Source organism: Strongylocentrotus purpuratus, unplaced genomic scaffold, assembly GCF_000002235.5.
Source record: "Strongylocentrotus purpuratus isolate Spur 01 unplaced genomic scaffold, Spur_5.0 spur5_scaffold_10, whole genome shotgun sequence".
Lineage (NCBI taxonomy): Eukaryota > Metazoa > Echinodermata > Echinoidea > Camarodonta > Strongylocentrotidae > Strongylocentrotus > Strongylocentrotus purpuratus.
Genome location: NW_022145595.1, coordinates 15,072,042 through 15,084,816, shown reverse-complemented (window position 1 = coordinate 15,084,816; position 12,775 = coordinate 15,072,042). Strand labels below are relative to the sequence as shown.

The 12,775-nt window shown below is 39.0% G+C and overlaps 1 protein-coding gene across 1 annotated transcript; it reads left to right on the top strand.

Annotated features, from left to right (window-relative positions):
- Positions 1-535: 535 nt before the first annotated feature.
- On the top strand, positions 536-10,800 carry LOC115921688 (E3 ubiquitin-protein ligase TRIM31-like). The gene is made up of 2 exons (XM_030979607.1): positions 536-1,817; positions 8,784-10,800. Exons 1-2 carry the CDS (start codon positions 1,185-1,187, stop codon positions 10,032-10,034), a joined length of 1,884 nt encoding a protein of 627 aa, XP_030835467.1. The 5' UTR covers positions 536-1,184; the 3' UTR covers positions 10,035-10,800.
- The last annotated feature ends 1,975 nt before the right edge of the window (positions 10,801-12,775 follow it).

Sequence of the window (12,775 nt, the reverse complement as noted above, 5' to 3'; positions counted from 1 at the left end):
GGTGACCTTACCCCCCTCCCAACGGAGCAATATGTCAAATTTTCAAATTTCGAGGTCAAAAAAAAAAAAAAAAGAGTGTCCTCTTACCCCCCCCCCGCTTATTCAGCGGTCGGCTGAGTCGTTGCGATTTTTTGGGGACCAAAAAAAAAAAAAAATGTGTCCTGTTACCCCCCCCCCCCCCCGCTTATTCAGCGGTCGGCTGAGTCGTTGCGAAATTTTCGGCCCGATTTATGAATGTTAAAACCCCCCCCTTGAAAAAATCCTGCGTACGCGCCTGGGTTATAGTACCACATTCAATTTGATATCACGGTTTACATTATTAACTCGTGAGACAGACATGATTCACATTATCATGGTTAAAGTCTTAGTCATAACATTTGTATACAACAGAGGAAGTGGTGAAATATTTGTTCATCATATACTGTAAGGAAGGTTGTAGCCTCGTAGCAATATGTACGCAAGAATTAGAATAATTGACTGACAAAATTAATATACATATATATAGAAAGAGAGAAGTGGAAGGAGATAGGCTAAATGAAGAATAGTGGAGAAAGAAGGGGTGAATTAAATTGTAGTTACCATCCTTTACACTTCTAAACAGAGTAATGAGGACAAATAAAATGCTCTAACATCGAGGATTATACTAAAGTGAATCTCCAGCATAATATTATATCCACCGCTGAAAACCTAAATAAGTCGCCCTCTATAGAAATAATGATGAATACCGCCATAAAGTTCAAAGGTGCTTATACGCTGCGAGCGCTCTCTGTGGAAAAACCCACTGCTATTTATAGGATGCAAAAACTGCAATTTATTTACAAAAGATCTACTCAAGTGTGATTCTACTATTATTACCGTATTTGTATTCGGGAACACATTTGAATAGAGAATTCATACTTTTGATCAAAGTTAGGCGCACCTCTTTCGACACATATTTTATATAATCAAAGTGAGAACTTGGTACAGAACTGCATGCAGTTATAGGACGCACTTGTTGCGTAGATTCGAATATTGGTAAAGTCTACTACGTTATTGCATAATAGTTAGAGCTTGCATGAACTGAGTATTGGCTTCTAGTACAAATCAGCTGATCACACTTTTAAGTTTTATTGGACATCGATTGGGTATAGGCGTAGAATGAGCTCGCGTTTGTAATAAGACAGAGAACTCTAATATTTGTAGCAATGGCTGCGAAGACTGAGGAAGAGAAAGCTCCAAGCTCTGCAGAGAACCTGACGTGTCCACTATGTCTTGATGTCTTCGACGAGGCAACCATCCTGAATTCATGCGGACACACCTTCTGTCGGAAATGTCTCAAGAACTATGACTTTTCCCACCAGGATCTCGACCACATGATCTTTCCTCTCTGCAGGAAGATCACCAAGTTGTCTGCGAACCGTGTCGATGATTTCCTCATCAATGGTACTGTCAACGGACTTGTAGACAATTACCACGCCGAGTGTGGAGGGATGAACGCTGTCCTTGAGATGCGTCCAAAATGCACTGCTTGCATGGTTCAGCAAGATGCTGTCTCATTCTGCTGTACATGCAATAACTACATTTGTGATAAGTGTCTGGATTGTCATAAACATCTTAGAATCTTTAAAAGTCATGATATTGTATCCATACAGGATATCAACAACGGGAAGATCAGTATTGGTCATCTCTCCGAGAAGTGCTGCATCCACGAACAAGAGAACAAAGATATGTTTTGTGAGGATTGTAAGGTCCATGTTTGTTTCAAGTGCGTGATCGTCGGTCATCAACATCACAACATCAAGAATCAGACTGACTTCGAGAAGCAGTTACGTCTAAAGGTAAGTGGGATCATTTGACAAAGCATCATTGCATTTGGCTTCCGCCTGACAAGTTGTTCTCATACAATTCCGATAGGGGAAGGTACCATACCCGCCGAAAGTGGCGACATAGGTGTTTATTATGTTACTAAACCATGTTTACAATGTAGACACCGCAAGCATGGAAGCATACTCTCCTTCATCTATCAAAGGGTGGTGGCAAAATGAGATTATCCCCTTAATAACAATAAATACTTTGCAGCAAAGCCCTATCGGCAGATAAGACCTCTAAAATTTAACAATTCTAAAACTTAAATTTACTCAGTTATGGGTCGCTTCCATCCCTTAAAAAATACAGGAAGATGTAAAATCCTGTGTTTATACTAAGAAAACCTGTCTCCAAGAGCAGCGAAATCTGTAGGGGCATATTATTCCCTCTATCGGGTGGAGCCAAATCGATTCTATCCCCTTCCCTTCCCAAGGCAAAATATCTTTTGATACAGAAGAGGATTTGCTTTTTCCGCTCCCTTGCCATACAAAAACTTTCGACATCATCAATTTTGCAGTATAACCATACAGAAGAGGTTCTAATTTACAAAACAAAGAGTCCCCATTCCAAATTCGAAAATTCTCTTTCGTTCGCTACTCTCCCTCGTACATTAATAGATGCACACTTTCTTCCAGATCTTCCAGAAGCATCAAAGCGAGGAGGCTATTTTTTTTCTATCAAGGTGGGGGCTTTTTATTGTCAACCCCTTTACTAGACACAATTTCGCCATTATATCGATTAGCTCTTAAAAGTTCTTTTTTTTTAAATGCAACATACAGTGATCTTATACTTTTCATGTTTTCAGTAACACATAAACTAGATGTGATGTATAACGATGTATAGTAATCTGCTGTAGCTATAAAATACAATAAAAACTCTCTACGCCAAGGCCCCGAAGTTCTCGGGGAGAGCTTTTCTCTATAAAGGGGGAGAAGGTAAAGGCCCCACAGGCGCGCAAGACAAGAGCACAATTCAATTGATAATATTGCATACTAATACGGTTTCAACTTTCCAAATACACTGTAGCTATCTATTTCCTCTCGGTCGATCACTAATGTCTGGATTACACTTGTCCCGGACGCCGTACGATAAATTAGTCTTCGATTTTGCGTAGACATCATAGGAGGCTACGGGCTGCGATGTTTGTGTTTACATTATCTACGAGCATCGTGCCATTTATTGTATTGGCCCTCGGGGGCAGGCCGGGGCAAATCCGTACAGAGGCTGCTCGGAGATTGTACGGAAATAGTGCAATTTGAATGCAGTAGCCGTGTAGTCTCCTCAGCCTCCGCACGGAAATCGCACGGAGCCCGTGCAGCTTCCGTGCAAAGGTTGCGCGGAGAAGGCGCGGTGACCGTATAGCCGCCGTGCCCCCGTGTTCACCGAAAAATCGTACGTTTGCTTCACAATCAGTGCGAGGCCTCCGGGCGATGCCCGAGCGGGGATTGTGCAATGCCACCTACGACGATTTTTTTTCTTCAAATTTGTTTGTTCGCGAAACAAAATCGTAATGACTGCGGAGCCCGTGAATCCATTCGAAAATCTCACGGCCGCCTCCCGCCTCCGCAAATAGGCCGCACGGAAAAGGGGATACGGGCAGGATACGGGCTCCGTATACTAATCGCAGGCCAAATGTAATCCAGGCATAGTGGTGCTTTCACATATACACTCCGGGGCCCGTACGGCGAGTAGAAACAGACATTCCGCGAAATTTCGGCCGGTGTCCGGTCGGCTGCCGTAAAGTTCCTACGGGCGCCGTGGTGCTGAGCTGGCTGCTCTCAATTCTCCCGGCGTTTTTATCTGACCATCAGGCCGTAGAAAGCCCATAAAAGGCCCGTAGGGCACCGTGCGGCCTCCGGATGGTGCCAGGATGGGGCACTCACGATTTTGTTGGGTAAATTCTCATGACAAATCTTTACGGGCGACTTGCGGTGCTCAAGAGTTCCGTACGTGTACCATACGGCTCCCTCACGGCCCCTCAAGAGCTCCGGGTGATACGCACAACAACAGGCGTCTGCCGTCCGGGGGCCATTTAAAATGAATATTGCCCGTGCGGGCCCCTCACGGCGGCATCTCAAATAGTACAACGCAGCTTTAAATACAGGAGGTGCGGATGTCAGAGGACACATATAGTTCAGTGCATCGCACGGCACCCGCCCAGGCGCCTTAAGGACCCGGACGGGACCCGACAGGGCACCTTACGGGAGCCATGGGAGCACCAGCTCATCGGATGGAGCACGTAAGCTTACCGGCCAGCACCCTGCCGGTACCCTTACGGGCGCCTTGCATTTCACTCGACCAATTTTTACCGGGCACCTCCTGGACACCGCAGAATATGTGACCACACATGCCGTACAAATGAAAATCGGAAGATTCCCGTACGGTCTCTAAATCCACGGCAAGTCGCCAGGTAGGGAAAATCGTACGGGGCCCGGTTTATATGTGACCTAGGCATAAGCTTCCTCGCAATGTTAATAGTTGGAACGTGTCTTATCATTACAAACTCTGTCTGCTATATTATGCTTTTCAAGTGGGTAGGGAGTGAAGACCATTGCTTCGCTCTAGTAAAGAGCTATAGGTGGGATAATACTTTTTCCATCCCTCTCACAAGACATGCAGCTCATTTAGATCGTTGCATATGCTCACTCATATGTAAATCATTATTTGAAGAAGGCTGGGATTTTCCGTTGTGTTTCGAACTAAACTTGATAACACTTTTCAATTTCACAGAAGCAAATTATTGTCTCGCTCGGTCGCTACATTCCCTCGCGTAAAAGTTAAGTTTCTGTCGAGCTATATAATCCTTAATATTATAGAAACAATTGTTTATTTGGGCAGTCCGGCTAATTTATCAGGTTACGAGATCCAACTTGTTGGACAGGCTTCCTGGGAGACATCGTATAGTTTTTAAATTATTATTTTTTAGTAAATCCCTTAATAAACAGGCACCTCAATACCTACATGATTGTTTGACCCTTTACACCCCTCGTAGGAATCTACGAGCCTCCAGTGACCCACTCCGTCGTACAACATCACACGGAAACTAGCTGGAGATAGGGCTTTCACTATAACTGCATCTTAATATTGGAATAGGCTATAATACACAGGCAATCACCATTTGTCTCTACTCTCTTCTTTCAAAAAGGAACCAAAAACAATTCTTTTTTGTAATCCAGATTTTCATTGTAAGTTTTCATTTGCTTTTCTTGTTGGATTCTTCTTGTTGCAAGCGCTTTTGGCTGCTCTGGGAAAAGCGCAGTATATAAATAATGATGATAATAATAATAATATAAGGTATATTATGTCATTATCAATATGATAACTTTATATATGGTTCAGTTTGCCAATGCCTTAAACCTGTTTATGTGTTTTAAAACATATGCTTAAGAAAGCTACATTCACATCTAATACTACAATACTCTTTCTTTTGTTGAAAATTCAAAACACTATCCTAGATCAAGAACCATCAGTATGAACTGAGAAATAGTGTTTGTTGCTGAGAAGGGTGAGGTCGGGGGCTATTTCAAGGTAGTAAGCGTAGGTACATTTCATAGCTATAATCATTACTCAAAAATCCTTGTAAAAAAAACCCAAAGTGTTTGTATCATCATCTCCATATCAATTCAGTTCAGTTTAGTTCATATTTTTAACCATTGACAAAAGAATATACAAAGCAAGACATACAAATAACTGTACAAAATAAATTGTTAGGCTGCTCCTCAAAATTAAGGCTTGATAAAAACGGAGCACTCAATAAATATATTTCTTTCTTCTCTCCCTGTATTTCTGTTTCTCTCAAACTCTCTGTCTTCTCGTTACCTCCTCCGTTATTGTGGTTGACCATTTAAAGGGGCACATATGGAAACAACTGCTTGGATTTGTCTTATAAAAGAAGTTGACCACGAGAGTGTTGAGTGCAGAGGTTACGGGCACAGAACTGTTACATACGTAGAACGCTCATCCCCATTCACAATGCACAGATCGACGTGCGGATGTTGAACGTGCGAGGAGATACGCTCGAGTGCACACGCCGCCATTTTGCGTAGTCCTCGGTCTTTTCAGCTCACATATTTAAAGAATTCCAGCCTAGCCTGTCGTTGAGAAAAAAAAGTGGCGAACACAACAGAGGACTGACGAAGATGGTGGATATCACGTGATAACGTACGAGCGCTGGCCACATTTTTTCGAACCACTATGAGCCTTCTACGTTTTTTTACAGTTCTATGGTCACGGGCCACCATGGCTTCATCGACAGGTAGTTCCATTATGTAATATGAGTAAATTCCGACAAAAATATACAAACAATCGAAAAAAAGTTTAATATCAGAAGAAAGCTAACGATTATTTTATTCATTAGCCGCTCATCCCAAAGCCGCCTGACCACCATGGAACGAGTGAGGACTTGCGAAAGCGGCCGAAGTGCAATTGAAAATCGCTATTTTGCTCTTCTCCAACGCAAAAAGAAACATAAGGCTCCGGTTGTCTCATTTTCGCTCGCTGGAACAATGCCAGCACAAACCACTGACCTCTACCTCCCGGACGGATCATCGCCCATTCCCATTCACTATACGTTACGTACTAAAAGGCTGTATTGTCTGACCGTTCTTGAATATTCATGTTTTTGATTACCTCGGCAAAATGTTTGTTTTTACTAAATGGAAACATGACGGTGGGGGGTTGGTTGAAATGGACTAAATGAACCAAGCAGAAGTGATCTATGATAATTCATGCTTCTTATCCTTCGTGTGCTTGACCTGGAATCGTCAAATCGCTTGGCAATCTGAGTCCAAAGTTCGACTTGTTTCATATGTGTATTATAGGCAATTTCGAGCTTGCAACCTATTTTGATAAAATGACGGTGGGTGAACTTTCAAAAGTCAATGGGACATGGGGGTTCCAATGAAAGAGCTAGTGATAACGTACGTCGGGGTGGATGTGCTTTTCGTTTAAATAAAAAATGAATTTTTAACGATTTTTTTGGTAACATTCCATAGGCTAACATGTTAGGCTGCTGAATCTGACGATAGAGGGCGTTGTGGAATGAGACTAAACGGAGCAATGTGCGACATTGTGCTGGAATACTATGCTTTTTCCGACAAAAGAACAGAGAAAGTGCAAATCATTTTTTTTTTTTTTTTAACTTTTTGAAAGGTTTCTTAAGTGAATCCCGGGCACCCCAAGGCTGGAAAGAAACGCACACTTTTTAAAACATCACTTTTTTATGCAAAAATGCTTATTTGTTCTATGCACGCAAGTCAGATTGAGCGGATGATACGACGTTTCCATATGGTGCCCAGATGATCAAGATTACTTCGTTGCTACGCCATTTTCGGAACTGAAAAAAGAAAATCTACGAAAATCATATCATAAATTGAAGAATCAGTGAAACTTCATTATTTTGTATTTTTGCAAAAAAGGGCCTATACTATACTATGCATCAAAGTAACAAGGCAAAACTGTTTATCGTTGTCTTTCATTATGATGACAATGATGAAATCTTTGTACATAAATAATGAATAATGATTACGATAATAACAATACTAATGATAAGAAGAATAGTAATTTTGATAATGATAATAGTAATAATGTTAATAAAAATCAACATAATGTTCATCATCATCATCGTCACCCTCACTTTAATTTGTTATAATAATAATAATAATAATGATAATAAAAATGTTGCTTATAAACAAACAAAATATAACAAAATAGACTGATAAACAAAAATTTTAAAAAAAGGGGAAAATAAATCTACAAATTACAATACATATGAAATACACATCAATGTGAACAGGGTAAGCTAATCAACAAAACAATTTTGAATAAATATGTCTTAATAATAATAATAATGATGGATTCTTTATATAGCGCACATGTCCGTCACGTTGTGACGCTCCTGGCGCTGCCCCGATTATCATGATTACCCTGGCTTTAGCAAGGCGGCCACTGCGGCGCTCTAGCATTTCAATCAAGGAATTAATTCCAGCCAGGTACCCATTTACATCACCTGGGTTGAGTGTGGCAAATGTATATCAATGTCTTGCCAAAGGACATTAGTGCCGCGGCGGGACACGTTATAGAAGTAGTACCATTATTATTCTTCTTATTATCATTATATTGCTTTTATTTATTTGTATTACTAAAATTCATTAATATTATTTATTATTATTATCATCATGATGATGATCATTATTATTATCATCATAATACTATTACTATTTGGCCAATCTCCATCCTGTTTATCTGATATTACTGCTTTTATACAAATGGACTTATTACAAGGAGTCTCTTTTAAAGAAAGCAGAAAAAGATTGTATACAATTTATCTGTCCTTGTATGATATATGATGATGATGTGTGTGGGGGGGGGGGTAGTTTTTATATTTGTGAAACTTCAAGGGCGTGCAAAACCCATGTTTCATTTTTAAATCAGTTCCGTGTAATTCAATTTCAATTTCAATTTATTCAGCCAATGATTAAAAACAATTTACAATGACAATGGTACTGGAACAATAATATAACATGATGACAGGCTGAGAAGCAGAGCTTGTAAATGGGGCCCATTAACATAGAATTAAATACAAATATAATAAAAACATACTATAACAAGCAAATAAAAAAGAGATATATGTATATTCATACTTATTACAAAACAATTACAAATATTTTGCAAACACACTCAACCATACTCACTCACTCTCACACACACACACACACACACACACAATGCAATGTACTTTATATCATATTATAAGAGAGAGAGAGAGAGAGAGAGAGAGAAGAAGATAGTAGAATATTTAAAAGAAAAAGGAAAAAGAGGAAACACATGAAAAATGCGAAATATGAAATTAAAACTTATAGTCCTACCCAGTAATTAACATCCATCTCGTGATAGAAAATGTCCTTCCTTTTTACTTCTCTATATTTTATTTTGTTTAGGTGAACGACCTAGTCCAGCGATGTACCACTAAGAAATCAGAACTGGAAAAGAACATTCAGAACGTGGAAGTGCAACGTAATGAAGTATTCACTGCCGTGCAGAAACTACTGAATGATGTCAGTCAAGCCTACAGCATCAAGGCTAAAGAGCTTGAAGGAAATCATCGAAATCTCATCGAGCAAATCAATGCAGTCAAGCGGAGTTTCGATGACGAACTCAACGTCTTGAAATCCAAGGATCGACAGAGGATCAAGAGTATTTGTAGTTCAATAACACTGGTAGCTAATGACAGACTGGGTCGTCTTGAGACGGACAGTCTGTCTGCTCATACCTTGCTCTGTGAGGAGCTGGATGCCATGCTGAGGGAGGCTACTGATAACTCTTCTGCGGCAGCCATTACGAAGAAAGCACAGGAGACGAGGTTCAAGCCTGCATATGATACTCGTCTTGACCTCGGGAGCATCTCAGAATCAGATCACAAGTTGCAAGTCATTCAATGTGTAGATCTACGGGGATGCATGCATGGAATGACCCAGTACTCTGATGACGGTGTGGCTATCGGATATTGGGATTCACATGATATAGATACCATTGATTCAGCTGGTAAACAAGAGCAGTATGCAAATATACCAACTAATAAGAAGTGTTATGATCTTGTGTTTCAACAAGACAGGTCGTTATGCATATCGATGGGCCCCAGGGAAGTACACATATATTATCCCAATGGATCCAGGAAATCAACTATCCACGTGAATAGCAATTACGATCCTCTCAGATTAAACAGAAGTCCTTCAGATGAAATCCTCATCGCTAACAATGGGAAGAAAGTCTACATCTATGACCCGACTGAATCCACTCTCAAACACACTGTTTCAACAAAACACAACATGACCCAGGTATCTGCTACCAGGTCGGGTTTGATCGTCACGTGTTCATGTTATCCAAGCGTGGTGACAGTCTATGACAGGAATGGGAATGCTGGTAAGTCTCTAGAAGCTCCAAACGATGTCCTCCTGTTTGCTGCCGTGGATGAGCAGGACAGGGTGTATGTAGCGAGTGTTGATCGTAAGAAGGGTAACGTGGCGATCAGGCTCTATGACCTTGATGGTCTGAACCTGAAGGAAAGAGTTGAGTTTAATGTACTTAATCTGACGCTTGAAGATCCTTGGTGTTACTTGGTTTCCCTCTCTCCAGACATGCTTGCTTTTGCTCGTCACAAGAAGTTGTATTTTATCAAAGTATCACTGTAATCCATCTCACACTCTATATACCTCTCTGCTCCAGCTCTATTCTAATATGGGCCTATAATGGGTCATATTACATGTATATTGTTTATTATGTGATTACTGACCAAACGAGAAGATGCCCATTCTCAGATAGATTTTACAGTGGACATTATAACAATATAACAATAACGTACGTCCCTCTATCTGAATAGTATGCGCATTCGTAAAATGTACGTAAATTATATACTTCTTGAATTGTTTTCTATTTGATATTTTATTATATGATTGGTACTACAAAATCAAAGATTAATATAGAATACAGAAACACTGTTGATTTTTTTCGTTTTGGCTCATTGTTTTGGCGATTTACTCTAATGAGAGCAAAATGAATCTCTGTCGTAAAGCAATATTCGTTGTTATATTCTTTGATTGATATTTAATTTGTTTTTGTGTGTGACAAAGCACATCCTGACTTAATATTGTACTTTGGAGCCGAAAAGTATTTTTTAAACTTCTGGTATCAATATTCCCTTATCCCTTTTCCTTCGGTTTCATTGTAGCATAATTTAATACTACTTAAAAGTAATTCATAACTTTAGAGACTTTGAATTTGAATGTAAGAGGTATATATATGTTTCCATCGCTTGAGACGCAAAAAAAGAGAAGCAAGTGATCTGATATCGTAAGGTATAACTTGAAAATTGATATAATATTGATGACCTTCTCATTGGTGTGATTTATATTATGTCGTCATTCTCAAAGTACATACATGTTTATTTTGTTTTTGTTTCTATTTCTTGATTTTTCATTTAATTACTTTTTTTCTTTAAATGAACAAATAATTAGTACTGACTTTGTAATGGACCCCCATTGTAGCTGTCAAGGGTCATCCTGTCAATTTATTGGTATTACTGTTTCGGTTTCATGTCATAATATCATTTTACTCTTTGTAGTTATGCTACATTGAACTGAACTAATACATCAAATCGAATTCGTTTAAAAGCTTTACAGGACCGTGGTGTATTTATTGCTGCATTCCATTAAAAAAAAACTTCGTGTTCATTTTGCACCCTTTCTGGAAAGCCATTAAATGTAATGCTCTGGGGACTGATGATATGACAGATTTGTTTGCTTTCATGTGGAGAAGAACAATGTATAAAGAGACGAAGATGAAAGAGAGAAATGGACGGAGATAAAGGAAGAATAGTCGAAAAAAAGGGGGGGTGTAGTTATAGAGTAGTTGCCGTTCTTAAATCTTTCAAATATATTGTAGTAATGAAAGCAAATCAAACGTCTTGCTATATTATCCAGGATTCTACTAAAGTAGATCTCCAACATAATATTTCAACTACTGAAAGCCTAAACAAGTCGCCCTCTGTAGAAACAATCCCGACCTTAGATTATATTTCTTCATTTTTTGTGTGTTTAGATAATGTCCCTACAACTTCTTCCTGACAAAGTTTGGTGCTTGGGTATAGATGCGGTAACCCAATGTGATCAACTTCCATTCCCTTATCGGGCCTAAACCCGTGGACAATGTTCAGGTTGATATGTTTTAGTAGATGGCATGGATGGTAAGTTTGTTCGGTCAATTGTTATGGGGAAAATTGACGACTATTTCGGGACAGACTACTGGCTCCAGTACGGTTTCTTATAAAGCTTTGTTAAGTACCTTTAAAAGGAAATCCAACCTTTCGATTAAACCACTCTGGATGAAAGGAGAAATATCAGAAAAGTAGACTGGTGAAAGTTTGAATGAAATTGGACAAATGAAAAAGTTATGAATTGTTTAAAGTTGTAATCACTATAGATATGGGCTCTTCAAATTGGCCGAATCGGTTAGGTCTCTGTGATGTAATGGCGGGCAACTTTCCCATTTGTTCCAACACAGAAAATGACTTTACAAAAATCAAAATATTATGACTATTAAAAGCATGGTTAATTTTCTTCAGAGGACCCATAACAATATGCTATCCATAATATATTTTGAGTAGTGCTCCGAGGGAGAAGGCGCTTAGGCAAAAAACAGGAACATATAGATATTTGGTTAACACGACAAACGGGAGAGTTATTAGTCACTACGTCATAATCCAATGACCAATCTGCCAATTTGAGATACGCTTTTATAAAAATAAACTTATTACAAAGGTTGGATTGCCCTTAAATAAATCGATTCCCCCCCCCCCCTCTGTTTTTCTTAACTTTGAAAATAGTTATAGAAAGTATGTATACGCTGTAATGTTTATATCATTACATTAACAAGGTTCATTTTTCTTTGTATAAACACAGTTTTATTAACATACACTGGATATATTTTTGGAAGATCTAGATTTTACTTGTCTTATGTGATATTGACATCTGTAAAATAAGTGTCCTTTTCTTATTACTGTAAGCCTGTACAAATTAAAATCACAAGAATAACAAATATTCTGAGTATGACAAAACTACTGATTTCAATTGTTTAGTCGTTATTGAGGTGATAAAAAATGTCTAAATGGAAGCTGACATAGAATTATGTAATATTGATCCTTATCAGCTTTGATCACATTTCATGTCCATACAGTTTAAAATATTAGGCATGAATTGAAGGGCATAGTAAAAACTAACAAATCAACATTTAAAAGAGACACATATTCAAAATACTATTGGACGGAATTGCACGTAATATTGACTTTGATACAATTCAGATGTTTATAGGAGAAAAGAGAGGAAGACAGCATGGGATAAAGAGAAACAGTGAGAGAGAGAGAGGAAAAATAGAGTGT

Coding starts and splice junctions, on each gene's coding strand:
- LOC115921688 (XM_030979607.1), top strand. CDS start 1,185: ATGGCTGCGAAGACTGAGGAAGAGAAAGCTCCAAGCTCTGCAGAGAAC. Junction 1,818..8,783: donor AGAAGCAGTTACGTCTAAAG/GTAAGTGGGATC, acceptor TATTTTGTTTAG/GTGAACGACCTAGTCCAGCG.